General features: G+C 39.8%; 1 protein-coding gene across 5 annotated transcripts in view; it reads right to left on the reverse strand.

Annotated features, from left to right (window-relative positions):
* ncoa2 (nuclear receptor coactivator 2) overlaps positions 1-16,229 on the reverse strand; it is a 96,358-nt gene that overhangs the window by 16,991 nt on the left and 63,138 nt on the right. For all 5 annotated transcript variants that reach the window (XM_084399145.1, XM_084399147.1, XM_084399144.1 and 2 more), the window contains exons 10-12: positions 14,515-14,662; positions 10,160-11,402; positions 3,069-3,264 (exon numbers count right to left, since the gene is read on the reverse strand). In XM_084399145.1, coding sequence (XP_084255271.1) covers positions 3,069-3,264; positions 10,160-11,402; positions 14,515-14,662 — 1,587 coding nt within the window. The remainder of the gene's footprint in view (positions 1-3,068; positions 3,265-10,159; positions 11,403-14,514; positions 14,663-16,229) is intronic.

Here is a 16,229-nt window from a genome sequence, read left to right on the forward strand (position 1 = left end):
TGCTCAAGAAACATTTATTATGATGATCAAAGTTGAAAACAGTTTTTCAGCTTGATACTTTTGTGGAAACCATGATGCCCTTTTTTAGGATTATTTCATGAATAGAAAGTTCCAAAAGCATTTATTTGAAATTGAAATCTTTTGTAACATTATTAATGGCTTTACTGTCACTTTTGATCAGTTTAATGCATCCTTACTGAATAAAAGTATCAGTTACAAAAATCTTACAGACCCCAAACCTTTGAACGATTGAATGATAGTGTATAAATGTTCTTTGTATCATGGTTTGTGTGAATGCTTACCCATTTTCACTTATTTTAACAAAAGTAGTTTAGCCAGTTAACTTATGTAATGACTCAACACACACAAACTGTGTAGCATTAGCGGTCTTTGCCATTTCTGACATGTCTCAGTTGACAGAGTGAGTGAGAGTGATTATCCGCGCAGCTGAAATCATGTGGATGAGAAACAAAAGACAAACTCATGTTCTACTCGTTTACAGTTTCGGTCAGCCTCTGGGCACACTTGAGTAGTTTCAAGGTGTTTTGCAAAAATTATGACATGTTTGTAAATGTAAAGCGCTCTGGGTTCACTTCTTTGTAACGTTCATTTATTTCAAATATTTTTGCAAATACATCAGGACTCTGTTCGTGAACAGAGGAATTTTCCTCCTGCTGTCACCTTGTAAACAAGTGCAAATAAATCCAAGACTACTCAATGAAACTCCTTGTAAATACACAAACGCACATTCACACTTACTATCATGTGAAGTCTGAATAGGATTATGATGTCAGAGCTGGTTAAAAGTGACATACAGTTGTTCCTAAGGTAGTTGATTACATAACACAACATACACAAGGCTCAAACCAAGTGTATTACATTGGTCTAATCTTCTTACATGAGAGTTCAAGAGGGTCAGAAGGTCACTGTGCTTAAATATGAGAGATAAGGCAATTATATGACTATTTGTATACAAACAAGCACGCTTGGAAAGTTGTTCTCATTCAATTTTGTCTTTTAAGGTGCCCCTATTATGCTTTTTTTCAGATATTACCTTATATATAGTGTGTAATATAGCCGTTTGTGAATGTAAAAGGTCTACAAAGTTTGTAATTTTGCAAATAGTAAGTAATTCCAGTCTTACTTCCTGCACAAATCTATGTAGGTTTGTAACAAATTTGCATAATTGCAGCCTACGGACTTCACTGGCTGCCTGCGAACAACATCTACTTTGACCCGTAGTAGTTGTAGCTGAGGACTGGACGAGTTTGGTTCATGTTGTCGACATGTCAAGAAAACACTGTTTTCTGCTCTGGAAAAGCAAATCCATTTTCCATGCACTTCCTAAGGATGAGGACTGATATGGTAAAACCGACAGCTTTTAACCGTTCATATCAATGTGTAGGCCAGAGGAGTAGCAGAGCATCTGTTTTCCACAAGCCGACGTGCAAACTGCCGCAAATGAAACTAAAAGTTCAGCGTCACATCGTGACACTAAATTATCTTACCAATGCTGATGAATAAAATGAAGCTCAAATCTCGCACGCATTGATGTGAACTCGCATTTGCATGTGGCGCGGGAATTCAACATTCCATTTATATTTGTTTTGCGGAGACACAGTATAAATGGAACAGTTTTAACCAAACGGGACAGCTATTTGATCAGTAAACATGCATGAATGACCAGGTGAAAATAGCCCCATTGGAAATCTGTTATTCAAGGTCTACTTTAAAAACTAAAAAAACTAAAGGATTTTGACATATTTTATGGGAAATTTCTTCAGAAATATTTAAGGTTCTGCACTATTTCTCTGTTAGCCATTATGAATATTTAAAATATGTATGTGCATTTATACATATGGAGGGTTGTGGCACATTGATTAAAGGTATAGCGGAGGATTTTCCCGAATTTTAGAAAAGAACCGGCCTCTCCACTTTTTAAAAAAATGCACATGCGCAACACTCTACCTGCTCCCGAGAGGGAACGCCTATTAAACGTGTGCACGAGAGAGCATGCACGAGCTAATCATAGCTTACATTAACTTTTACTAGCAGTGATTTTAAATGGATTTCTCCAAATAGCATGCCAAACTTTACCTGTAAAGTAGAAACGTCCCGACTGAGGCATCAGTGGGAAGCCCAACCTGTGTTTTGAGCGCACGCCATCGTGTGAATCGTGTGCACGAGCACGTACGACGGCCTTACGTAAACATATCACCAGAATGATTGACACTTAGGAGGACCAATAGTCTTGATGATCCACCCGGAAAAAGAAAATCCTCCGCTATACCTTTAACTCGGAAACGTAAAAAAAGGGCACATAAAAATTGTGAGGAAGCCGCTGAATTTCAGATTTGGTAATGGCCGTTTTGTTTCCGACACACGCTGTAAGCGGTAGACCAAACACAACAGTCTGGGCCATCTGACCAATCAGAGAAGAGTAGGCTCTCAGAAAGGAGGGGTTTAGAGAAACCAAATCCTTTATCTAATCATCTCAGACACTGTGAGAAAAGAGGTGATTCAGGGGACCCCCAAAACAAATTGAGGAACCTTTAATATAGCATAATTAGGACACTTTAAGGGTTGGAACGCACTACACTTCTTTTGCCCTGATTTACAGTCCGGACAAGTCGAAAGTCAGAGCCAGTCTGCAGATTTGAGATGACATTTCACAGAAAATGGCGTACTGTACGATGGACACGGATTCCATCCAGTCGAAGGATATCAAGCATATTTGGTTATTGAGTTGATTTTAGAACACATTATTAAATTGTAAATAAAGATTAATGGAGTAAGTTTGAAAAGAAAATAATACTTTCTATTTCAAAATGTCACATTAAATTCAATGTTACTTGCAATTAGTTGTGAAATTGACCATTTTTAAGAGAAAACTGTTTCTACACCAATTTTTTTTTTCAGTGTAGCAATTGTGTAATGTATAATGCTCAGTTTTTCCTCTGTAATTTATAAAGTCGTCAAGTGCCTAGTGGTTTAAAATCAGTCCAGATTTGAAAAGGAGTGTATTCCATCCTAGATGAAAACTGCAGGAGAATGCGTGTGTTACTCACTCTGTTGGCCCACAGCCTGTAGTGCTCTCTGTTGCTGGGGACCCATGCTGGCTCCACCCTCTCCAGTCATCTGAAGGATGTCATTGATGATTGACTGCTTGTCCACGGCAGCAGGCAAAGACACCGGCCGGGAGTCCGAGAACAGGCCTGGCTGACTGTTCTGTAGATCATCCAGGATATCATCCAGCTCGCTCGACTGCAAACACACAAGGGAATTTCTCAAGCTTAGATTTCCCATTAGTCTATGAAATCTTGATGATACATATAAAAAAAAATATGTTTGTCAAGGTCAAGTTTCTGGTGTTTTTTTAGATGCACGTGAAAATATCGTCTTGTATATAACATACCAATGCACTTTATCATACATAATGACATTGTTTTACATGCATACTGTATAGTCACAAGGCTTGGTATCTTAAAGTCTTGTGGATTTAGACCTCAGTAGGGAAACGCTGGAGAGTTCGAAGTCTGCCTGCTAAAACACACCCCTCTCCCTCTCACATGTACACACACACAGGGCTGGAATCTAGGACACACTTCACATTGAGTTAAAGGAGGCTAGCTGAACACTACTCCATTTGCCATGGTTCGGTTACCATCTTTAAACCCTAGATTGCTTCTCCATCATAGCAAGATCTTCTAAAAGCACGCAGGCAAACACACTCAACACGATCTGGAACGCAGCTTGACTTTAAATACATCATCCATTTGACTTCAAATCCTTTCATCTCCTATATAAGCTTTTAAAAATATTTATTACCTTAGAAATCTAAATGCACACTTGGCTGCAGCGTCTATGTTGCATTTGAAATATCTGCCCTAATGCATTGCAACTTTTTTTTTTGTTCTGGTTTTAAGTTTGCCAAACTCCAACTCAGCCTGTTGAGATAAAGAAACCTTCTTACAGCGGTGCATTTCAGATAAACAATGTCCACTTGAAGATTCAGAAATGTACTTTTGTTTATCTTGAGCTGTCGTCGTCAATCAGAAAAGACCAAAAAAATGCATACAACTCCTACTAAATGACACTAAATAAATGCTAAATCAAGTCTCCTGTACACAAGTGCTCTACAGTTGGAGATATAAACATTTATGCTGGCTAATATATAGATTTGAAGAGAAAGCCAGTCAAGGGAACTTTTAATAAATATGAATTAAAATCTATAAGTCACCACAAGGGGGCAGCACACGTGACGTCGCTATCACAAAAAAGGACAGCATAATACAGATTGATCCATCATTTAGAATATTCCAGAGCAGCTCTACTGCAAGATCTCAGCATACATATATATACACCGTATATATATGTACACCAGGACAGTGGGCCGCAGATGAGAGTTCATGTGAGCACAAGGGTTGTTATGGAGGGTAGCTGAGAGGTCAAAGATCACATGCTGTATATTATTCTGTTGAAAGTTTGCCTTCATGCCGCATCTCTGCAGTCTAATGAAGCCGTGGGTCTCTCCTGCCATTGATTTGCGACTCAGTGTTCAGTGTGGAGGAAAAGCGCTGCACAAACAGGATGTGAGCGGAGAGGAGGAACTGCTTAATGAGGTCACTCTCCTTGTGTAGCGCTCGGTAGCTCTTTTCCCAATCTCTCTCCCTCTCTCATCTCATGCACACACACACGGACACACACTTGTGTGAGCACCACCTGTCCCTGGCTGCCCTCTTGAATCAAACCTGCTGCTGATTATTCACTGTCCATGCATCTCACAGGCTGCTTGTTTTTCAGCCATCTCTACTTCCACTATCCAATTATCACTCTCTGGTCTCTCTCCTGTGTGCACTTGCTCAGTCCAGACAGGAAGGTGCCTGCGCATTAGCATGGATTCTTTATATCGCACTGAGCTGCACCTCCACGGATCACTTGCTCGCCAGTGGGAGCGAGGACGTCAGCGTGATGTCGAGCCAATAGTGGAAAAGCTCCCTGTGTGGAGATCTACGAGACCTGTGTTTCTCATCAGCTACTACAGCACTTACAGTAAAACAATCTGACATATTCCACTATAATTTACACTTTGGGATGGTTATTTTTGATGCGGGTAGATGATAAAAGACATGTCCATGAACTTTTAATGTGTTTACATTACGATTTTAAGTTAAATTGCATATGAATGTATAAGGGAAAGTGTATATTTAGAGATTCTGTGATTGGCCATAATTTATAAAAAAAAATTGCTGATTTTTTTCAACCATTTTAAATCTTTTTTCCCCACAGTTCACTTTACCAGTCTTAAAGCATGACAAATGAACTTTATCTTTATTAGGTCATTGGAACTGAAGGTATGCTGTACTGTTCAAAAGTTGGAGGTCGGTATGATTTTGCTCTCATGCTTAACAAACCTGAATTTCTTTGATCAAAAATACAGTAAAAACAGTAATATTGCTATTTAAAGTAACAGATTTCTATTTTAATATATTTTAAGATGCATCTTCAGAAATCATTCTAATATGCTGATTTTGTGCTCATTAACCATTTCTTATTATTATCAATGTTGAAAACAGTTTTGCTGCTTAATATTTTTGTGGAAAATCATGATACACTTTAATAGAAAGTTCAAAAGAACAGAATTTATTTGAAATAGAAACCTTAAATGCCTTAAAAAGTCCTTGCTGAATTAAAATATTAGTTTCTATAAAACAATAATAATAAAAAAAATCTTACTGGCCCCAAACATTTGATAGGCAATAATGATTTATTTTTAAAGCATGTCATGTGTAGTCAATTCTTGAAATTTTACGAGTAAAATAAATTAAAATAAAACATTGAAAGATATGTTTTAGGACATTTTATGCAAATTCATGCAAGTTACAGGCTAAAATCAACCTTCAACGCTTTTCAGGCCAAAGACCCTTAGAAGATAAAGAGACAATGCTGGTTAGACGGGACGAGGGGCTGTTAGTCGTGTAGACAGGAGGGTAAGAGGGGTTACATGGTTAATTGGCACTCGGAGGAACCACCAATGAAGTGACGTTGTCAGGGTAGGGACAGCTGTCTGCACCGCGTGTGTGTGTGCAACCGAGGAATGGTGTAAGGGTGCCGATTAGAGCTCTGCGAGGGGTTGGGAAGGGCAGAGGAGTGACACCCTATCCTGAGTCACACTTCCTGCTGCAGAGACACACATGAATCTCAGCAAGAGCACCAAACTGTAACACGCATACAAAGCACATCTATAGAACCACACGTAGCAATGCATTATGGGATTGCCTTCCCCATAAAGTATGCATGAGATGCTCTTATAAGGCTGTCTATTACCTTTAAGAATAACGTTTGCATCCTAACTGCACATATGATGCTGTAAAATGCTGTTTTAAAACCGAGCTAAAGAGAAGCAAACTAGGACATGCAGGATGTAAGAGAGACTGAATGATCAATAGGGTGAGCGAGAGAGAAAGAGGGATTGATACATCATGAACAGACTGAGTGAAGCCACTACAGCTGCCTGGATGACAGCGATATGTGCATCTGGGTCATTTCTACCGTCTGCCATAAAAACTACATTATTGAAAGCCACCCTGTCCAGAGCCACTGAAAGCCTTTAACTGCAAGCCAACTGTGAAAATAACTGGGTGCATCGAACGCCATTGGTGAAAGATTCAAGAGTGGCCGCGCTCTACACACACGCTGTCAGTGAAGACTCTATGAGCCTTGCTCTTTGCCATCATGACCTATCATACAGATCCCTGCTTCTCTTCAGTTTCAGCTGTAACTCTATCACTCCAGCCTGCTGCTCATCTCATCACATCACAGGAGAGAGAGAGAGAGAGAGAGAGAGAGAGAGAGGAGTGGTGAGAGGTCACTGGTTCCGTTCCAAACGCTAGTGATCCACCTCTCTAAATGCGTTTATATGCACTTCCTTTACTCGATTACGCTTAATGAGCTGACATGCATGTGGCCATGTAAGTGCATTAACCCTTTTTCCTTTATCAGAGTAAGGTCATAAATCACTTAAGCATAAAATGATCGACACACCTAGATTTTTGGCCCTCAGCCTGATTTTGCCCGCACATTAACCTGCATTCTGTTGGCTTATTGAAGTGTGCATGTGTGATATGTAACGGTGTCCTTACAGCAGATTTAAAGGAATAGTTTTCACCCAAAAAATGAAAATGTTATAATTTACTCACCCTCAAGTTGTTCCAAATCTGTGAGAGTTTTTTTCTTCTGTTGAACACAAAAGAAGATATTTTGAAGAATGTTGGTAGCCAGACAGTAGCCATTGACTTTCATAGTAGGAAACCAAAATACCAGGGAAGTCAATGGCTACTGTCAACTGTCTGGCTACCAACATTCTTCAAAATATCTTCTTTTGTGTTCAACAGAAGAAAAAAACTCATACAAGTTTGGAACAACATGAGGGTGAGAAATGATAACATTTTCATTTTTGGGTGAACTATCCCTTTAAGTGCACCCTGACAGACTGAGTGTTTATAAAGTATATTGCAAACTTCAATTTTTATAGACTCAAGAAATTATAAAACCATGTTCTCATCTCTTCAGCTGAAGTAGAAGTGGTACAGTCAAAATACTGCTTATTTATTAAACATCACATCTCATATAGCATAAGTCAGATACACAGATGATCAGGTTTTGAAGTCACTACCGGGGAATAACCAGATTTTTTAATAAAGTCGTGCAAACGCGGTTTACTTGCGTTGCTGGGTTATTGGTTTCCATGTGAACCGGGACAACAGATTAATTTAATAATATGATGATTTTGTGGATTTTTACATCACATTATGGGATTGCCCTATTCGTGAAGAATATACTACCATTCACAAGCATGTCAGTATCAAATTTCTTTTGAAGAAATTAATACTTTTATAGCAAGGATACAGTAAAGGCATTTAAATGTTACAAAATATTTCCATTACAAATGAATGCGTTTCTTCTGAACTTTCTATTCATCAAAGAATCTAGAGCAAAATGTATCATGGTTTCCAAAAAAAATATTAAACTGTTTTCAATATTAGCCGTTTCCAAGACATAAGAAGACATGCGCCGATGGAAACACATTTACCGAACAAATCCCTCGTTGTGCGCAAAAAACAAAACTCTTGTGACTTTGCCTCAGCAGTAGATGTGATTGGATACCTGCACTAACCAGCGGACCAATTTCATTCTCAAATGTTGGTTTGATCATTCTGGAATGTCTGAGTCAAAGTCTGTCATCAAAATGATTTGGTTCAATTTCCTCCCAGAAGCCTCTTACATGATTGCATTCCCAAACAAGATGACAGGAAAGCGTTTATTGAAGTCATTTATGATGGCCAAAGTGACTTCTCAGATTGCAGCAACTTTCATTTTTATTACAGGTATTTTGCGCCAATATTACTGTTTGAGCAAGAGACTTCTTTTAAAAACATAACAATTTCGCTGTAAAAATGCTATCCTGGGTAGGCAGCTCCCTAGAGATTCCCTCTTTCCCCCACTCCTGCCACATTTCATCCTCTTTTCTCCCGCATCCTCACTAATTCAGTTCTTTCCTTCAGTCTTCCGTTTCTTTCTGCGCGTCCGTGCTCGAGCATCTCCTCCATCACTCTTCCTGTCCCTGCTGTGGCCTCCCTGCTCTGTATATCACTGTACTTCATGTTCTCAATGGCGCTGTCGTGGAGACCGTGAGGTCAGAGGTTCCTCTCTAGCGGAACTCTGGGTCTTTTCCTGGTAACCGAGAGGCGTTGGGATCACTCTGCTAACAGCGGCAGCTTCCCGAGACCGCTGCTTTGATTTGACAACTATGACTCAATTTGTGGCTCAATCAACAGCTTTTAAAAGAGGCCCGGGAGGCCCAATGAACACGAACACACACATACAGGATAATCTCTCTATTCTGTTGTTTGGTCCCAGACGCTCCTCAAACTTTACCGCCGCTGTGCCAGGCCTGATTGGTGCCCGGTGCCAGCTCTGTAGGGCATGTGCCAACCGCTGTGCCAGATGAGATGCACTGAGCACCACTGAGACGCCTTTTTTTCAAATGTCACAGAGCTGCTTCTGAGAAAGTCCTGCCAGTTTCCCACAGAATCGACTTCCTGTGACAGAGCTCTCACTTTCCCTTTCTCTCTCTCTCTCTCTCTCTCTCTCTCTCTCTCTCTCTTTCTCTCTCTCCAGCTGGCTGAGTCATTTATATCCCTGCTGTTACCATACTGCCTCGATCTGGGGCTTCATTGGCCGGTTTATAAATCTGTTGTTTGCTCTACTTTCACACCCAAATAGAGAGGAATACAAAAAGAGATACAGAGAGCGAGAAAGGATGCATGGACTCTTACAATACAGAAATATACAGAAAAGAAGGTGATAAGAGCGTTTGAATATGATGGCATATTGGTTACATTTGCGTGCAAGTTCACCACGCTGGCTGATGACCTTTCCGACATGCAATACCTTTTATATCTAACCAAAACAACCATTACCCACAGACCCACTAATGATGCATCTTTCCTACATTCACCAAGGCGATGCTCCATTGCAATCCATCAAAATTCTAATTCAAAACCAGCAGAAGTGATTCAGATGGTGGTTTTGCATATGTAAACTCTCAGTACTTTCAGTTCTGTTAAACTCTATTGACAGCATGCTGTCAGTTACCACAGAAAATAATTTAACTTGTGCATGTAAACAAATAATGCATTTACAGTTATGACTCTAATCGTCTTTTTGAGGCTAGTGGATATTGTAAGCCACTTCCAAAAAAAAAACCCACTAGACTATTTGTCTTACTTAAATATACATATACATAGCATATACAGTATAAACTAAATATTGTAATAAAAAAAAAGGCATTTCACAATGAAGAGCCCTCCAAAATGGAAATTTCATATATATATATATATATATATATATATATATATATATATATATATATATATATATATATATATATATATATATAAATAAATGACAATAATAGTATTAACAATAATAATACACATTTTTTTTGTATCTGGTCTCTAATTTGACAGGACCAGGCCACTGCTGAAAATAATAATAAATAAATTGCCAATTAGGTATGGGGGTCAAAATGGTTTTCTGTGGTAATATAGACATTAACATAATTAAATATTCCTTTAAAGTTGGTGATACCACTTACCTGCTCCACACGGTCATAGCCACCATCGGTTTTCTCTGTCTTAATTCCCTGCATCTTTCCGCCCTCCACCTTTATCTCCCCAGGCCCTTTATCCTTGAGTGCGTTATCATCTTTATCCAGTAGGTAGCGCAGCAGGGCATTGTCCTTCTTCTTGGGGCTGACGGGCTCTTGTTTAATGGCTAAATCACCCACCCCGGCCGTCCCACCTGCAGAATCCTGACACAGCTCCTTCCCCGTGGCCTCGGCCGTGAGTTTGGCCAGGTCGACGGGCGATGAGCTGTTCTGGAGAAGTCTGTGAAGGATCTTATGCTTCTCCTTCAGGGAGGTAGCATGTGTCCCGGCTCCGTTTTGAGAGCCCATGCCGCCATTTCCTGGGCCGCCGGCGGGGTCTTTACACCCGGGCTCTCCACCAGCCATTGGTGGGGGTGAGGTGGACTCGATAGGCTCAGTTTTAGTGGTGAGGAGCTGCAGGAGTTTAGTATGTCCTTTGTTGTCACGTAGCCGGTTCTGCGGGTCACTGGCGTCCGGGTTGTTAAACTGGCCCTTTTCGTCTCTTTGCTGTTCGATGCCATCGTCCTGCCCGCTGTTGCCCTGTTCCGATTGGTTCTGCTCTCCGAATGACTCAGAGGCTCCCATTTTATTCAGCAGGTGAAGATTCATGCCCATCGCAGCTGGCGAGCCCAACTTCCTGTCGGGCGAGCCCAACGATTGGCCGTGGCTTACGCCGTGGCACTCGCTAAGCGCCTGTAGGGCATTAAGGGAACTGCTTGTGTAACCATGATTACCGCCTGCTCCCCCACTGCCACCTGTACTGCTAGTGCACATGCTCGCAGGTGAATGGAGGCTCCCTGCTGGGGAGAACTGAGGCGGGGGCAAGCGTGGAGACCCTGCCACTCCGGGACTTGCTCGGTGGCATGGAGACAGCATGCCCGGACTGCCCTGAGATGGGCTGCTCAACTTCAGTGGATAGCCACTGCCCTGAGGGGTGGCCGCCTGCATGGTTGCCGAATGGCTCATGGTCCCTGGGCAGCCGAAACGGTGGCCCTGTACAGGGCCGATGGCGCCAGGCTCCTTCTGGCCACCAGGGGAGGGGAAAGTGGATGTGTTGCTGCTGACGGTGGCATCCTGCCCCTGGGGGGCGCCGGAGGAACCAGCTGGATTGGGAGAGCTCATGGGGTTCATGGGCTTGCCCATAGCCTGAGCATTTCCGAGATCGGGGGTCATGCCACAGACGGGCTGCTCCCTAAACCAGAAAAAAAACACACAATATTATAGTTGCCAATAGATTATCTAAAGAATAAAGTTCAGTTTATGCTGCAACACACACATAGCACAAACTTAGTTTTGTAGATAACGATGAACCTAATGATTACAAACTTGATGCATTCCGAACATTTACCCGGAACAATTTGTCCCAGGAACTTTTTTACCCCCAGACCTGTTGCTGTCTGCGTTTCCACCACGGTCTAAAGTACCGATGAAAATTAGGCAAATTAGTCAGGTGACGTAGGACTGCGCGCTACTTTACAGTTCCCGCTGGATTTTATCTTCTGAATTTAAGCTTAATAAAGCCTGAACCTCGCCGTCGGTCCATCGGTCGTATTTTTGAAACTCCATTGTTGATTCGAATAGCAAACAACTGTTACTGCACGCACCCCAACAGATTTAAAAAAAATGGTGGTTGAAATAAAACGCTGCATGGAGTCAACCAATCAAAATGTTTACCCGGAACTTCATTTGGACCTTGGTTCCTGCGGTGGAAACACACTGAGTACCACCCCAAAGTCCCTAGTTCCTGGGGCAAGTTCCTGCAGTGGAAAAGTGGCTATAAAATTCATAATTGGTAATACTTGCTAAGGAGCATAGTGAAGGTTTTTATTGTTAATGAAAACTAAAACTATTAAAAACAGATTTCAGTCATTTAAAAGCTAGAATAAAATATTAAATGAAAAAACAAACTTAAGAAATGTTGTCTTTGCAACTAACTGAAATAAAACAAGTTACTAAAATTTAAATTAAAATAAAAGCTAAACAGAAATATTAAAAAACAAACTAATTCTTGAATTACAATGAAAACAGAACTAATAAAAATAAAAACAAATTCAAAGAATTAATAAACACTATCAAATTATATTAAATGAACACTGCTGAAGGTTAGACATTGGAATAAACCAATAAACGCACGCACACGCACACGCACACGCACACACACACCTCTTGGCATCATTGTGGTGACTATTACATATTTAATTATTATAAAAAGAAAGAGACAGATAAAAGGATAAAATGCCTCATTAGTTCAGGCAGGGCATGCCAGTCTCACCAGGTTGGCACGTGCTGTTGACTATGGTGTTTTAATTGCGATCCAAGGCATTAATATTGATTTCCAAGTAAATTCTATTGAAACTATTTCATTACATTAATCCAGTGCAGTCATTTGTTAAATTAATCTCGCAGACAGGAAGCGATTCTTCTAGTGCTCGAACAAGGAATCCGAGAAAAGAGCTTAAGTGGAACTTCAGGAATGGCTTAATTAACTAAAGTATGTTTCAGCAGAGAAGGTTAAAAGAGGGGAACGAATTGTTATCAAAGAAAAACAGCACTGCTCATCCCTCAAAACAAGCCACGGGACAGAGAAAACGAGCGGCTGTGCTGTCGCATCCCCCTTTAATGTAGAAATCACCTCGGGGTATAAAGCTTTTAGCAAGCTACATACTAAAAACTCACTCAGAGCTGATAAATGCATAGAGATGCTTTTGTTCGAGGCGTGCAGGATGAATCAATGGTTAGGCTATACTGTGTGTTATTGTGCTAAAGATGCTGTGCTTTAAGACAGCACCCCCCCACCCCCACCCCGCTGTGAGCTCACTCTGGGTTTAATGTTTATCTGTGCTCGACACCCCAGCCTAACACTGCTGCTATTGTCTCAGAAAGCAAACCAGTGTTTCTCCCTCACACGCTGTGAGAGAGATAAAAACTCTGCAGCTAACACATGAAACTGTGTTCACAACTGCCTGCTGTGGATCCAAGCTTTACTAAATCCATATACTCAAAATGATTTGATTCTATGTGAAACTGCAATCTTTGACTTTACCCAATGATGCTCCAGGAAAAAGAAATTGACTAGCATGTAACTGACACCTTTATGTTGTTCCAAATGTATTTACAATGAATTGGGACTAAAGCTTACAAGGTTCAAAAAGGACATTAAGCATAATAAAAGCGGCCCATACAAATTGTGAGTTTTGTTATAAGTTTCTGAAGTCATCTAACAGCTTAGTGTGTGATAATCTAGTAGTTATTCACTGATAATATTCCCCTCTAATCATCTATTAACTGCTGTGACTGAATCAGTTTGTGAACTGGTCTGGACCAATGATTCACTGAAAAGATTCAACTCAAAAGAATGAATCGTTCATGAATCAATACTTACATTTTGGTCTGTTCCTCACACAAACCTATTGTACAGCCTCTGAAGATTTAGAGGTAACACTTTAGTTTAGGTTCCAATTCTCACTATTAACTAGTTGCTTATTATCAAGCATATTACAAGGATATTGGCTGTTTATTAGTACTAATAAAGCACATATTAATGAACCTTACTCTGCATGACCATATTCTACATCTCTTAATCCTACCCAATACCTAAACTTAACAACTACCGTACTAAATATTAATAAGCAGTAATTAGGAGTTATCTGAGGCGAAAGTCATAGGTAATAGCTAGTTAATAGTTAATAGACATATTGATTCTTACCACTATTTGTAAAGCTTGAACTTATTCTTAACTACGTATTCTTTCTTTATGTTCCACAGAAGAAATAAAGTCATACAGGTTTGGAACGACATAAAGGGTGAGTAAATCACATAATTATAATTTTTGGGTCAACTGTCCCTATAAACTTGGAGTTGTTTGTATTCAATTACTCCATATTTAACTAAATCAGCAATCAAATTCTGAGGAATTATTAAGGGTGAAAACACTTGTTTGCCAATGTGTAGCTGTGGGAGTTGAGGGACTCGTGTTATTCTTGGTTCTGATGGAATGTTTAGAGACCAACGTCGGCCTCTGGGAAAACATGCTTGGATGTTCTCACATGACAGTGAGATTTCAGTGTATGGTCATTAGCTGGGCTTGTCAGAACTAGAAAGAGTGTGTTTCGACTGAATGCTCACACATGGAGCCGAATCAAGCAGGAAACAGTGAGAAGAGGGTCAAAAATGACAAACAGATATTCATGTTCATAAAATGCACCATTGCGATTCAATTAAAAACACAGATTCCGACATAAACAGAGACAAAACAATTGAAGTGCAGGCACACATAGCAAGCTTTGCGGCTGGGTAGTGGGTACCTCTGTAAGATGTGCAGGGACATGTAGAGCTGTGGTTCGTTGGTAGCAGGTGAGCGAACCAGTTTGCTCTTGGTGTGAGCTGAGACGATGGTCCCGTCGGACAGGGAAAACCGGTAGATGGGACTGAACGCCTGCCCATGCCTTATCACTGCAAAACAAAACACATGCTTGGAACATCAAAAGATTCATTTTGAAACATACATAGGTAAATGAATATTGAGGAACACTAAAACAAACAACATCGAAATTGTACTCATAAAGATTAATAAGGTCACATCTGCATTCAACCATTTCCTCCAACATGTCTTGACATAATAATAGTAACTATCACACATAAACTCAGACTTACTAAACGCCGTTCACACACCACAACCAAACTACTGTTCTCCTGATTTTGTTCACATGGTTGCTACAGTATGAAAAATACAGAAATACAGTAATGTCTACTACTGTATATATCCTTATGACAGTAGTTACGTCCTGCATTTATGCTTGAATTAAAGATTACATTTTTCTAACAGGGTTAAAAAAAGGCTATTAAAATATCTCTGTATTTGCACTCTCATTATAGTAATGTAAGTGTGTAAGAGTTATTGGCCAAATATCAAGCGTGACGTTAGTTATGGCAGGTTGCGTCAATAAAGCTCGCATCAGCTGATCCACGTCTACCTATAGGAATACGATGCCTATCACAGCAGCCTATATGGGTCAATCAGCAGCTTATCACTCAGGAGCTAATTACCCTCCTCACATCCCCAGCTCCACCTCTCGTCCAATCAGGATTAGGACTTCTGATTCCCCTTCGAATCAGACTCATTTCTCGAATTATGTTGTATATTAAAATATTGAACATTAATGATATTTGCAATACATTTATGTTGGTTTGGTTTATCGCTGCTCTCCCTGCTCTTATCCATGCTAGGCTGCATGGATGAACAGGGAGTTCTTGCCCAGAACAGAATCACACTGCCAATCCAAACTATATTTTAATTGTCAATCATCTTTGACGATAGTGGTCCTGACATAAAAAAGATTTGCTAAAATGACTATGGTATTCAGATGTAAGGTAGTTATCTGGAAAAATATTATCAAATATATCGTAAATATTTAAATGCACAATAGAGTGCAACAGTTGGTTTCTTAATATTTCTTAATAGAAAATTGATTTTTGAAAATTGATTTCTGAGGTTGTTAATCGATGGTATAACGCTTTTGTTGAAGCCATCAGTTCACATTATTTCAACTTATTTTTAAAGTAATGTTTAACAGCAGAATTTGTGGTGGAAAAACTACATTACCCATGAAGCTGTACAGAAAATTTCCCCAAAAGAGCTTGTTAGCTCCGCCCATTCCCATGAAGCACTGCATGTAATCGAATCGGTCTCTCTACGCTCACAAAATACTTTAACATTTGCAACACATGCATATTTTGCAACACATTTATAATATATTCTTTATATATTATAATATTTATGTCATTCACAATGCTTCATGGGATTGTAGTTTTTTCACCTCACTACCATTGTCTTTTTGTCGATTTTCAAATTATTTTTGCCTCAAATTTGTAATGTTATGATTCACCTTGTAAATGGTTAGTGTGGTTCATGGCTTGAAATGCTTAAATATATATATATATATATATATATATATATATATATATATATATATATATATATATATATATATATATATATATATAATTTGAATCCCTATGG

This window comes from Rutilus rutilus, assembly GCF_951802725.1.
Source record: "Rutilus rutilus genome assembly, chromosome: 24".
NCBI classification, from domain to species: Eukaryota; Metazoa; Chordata; class Actinopteri; order Cypriniformes; family Leuciscidae; genus Rutilus; species Rutilus rutilus.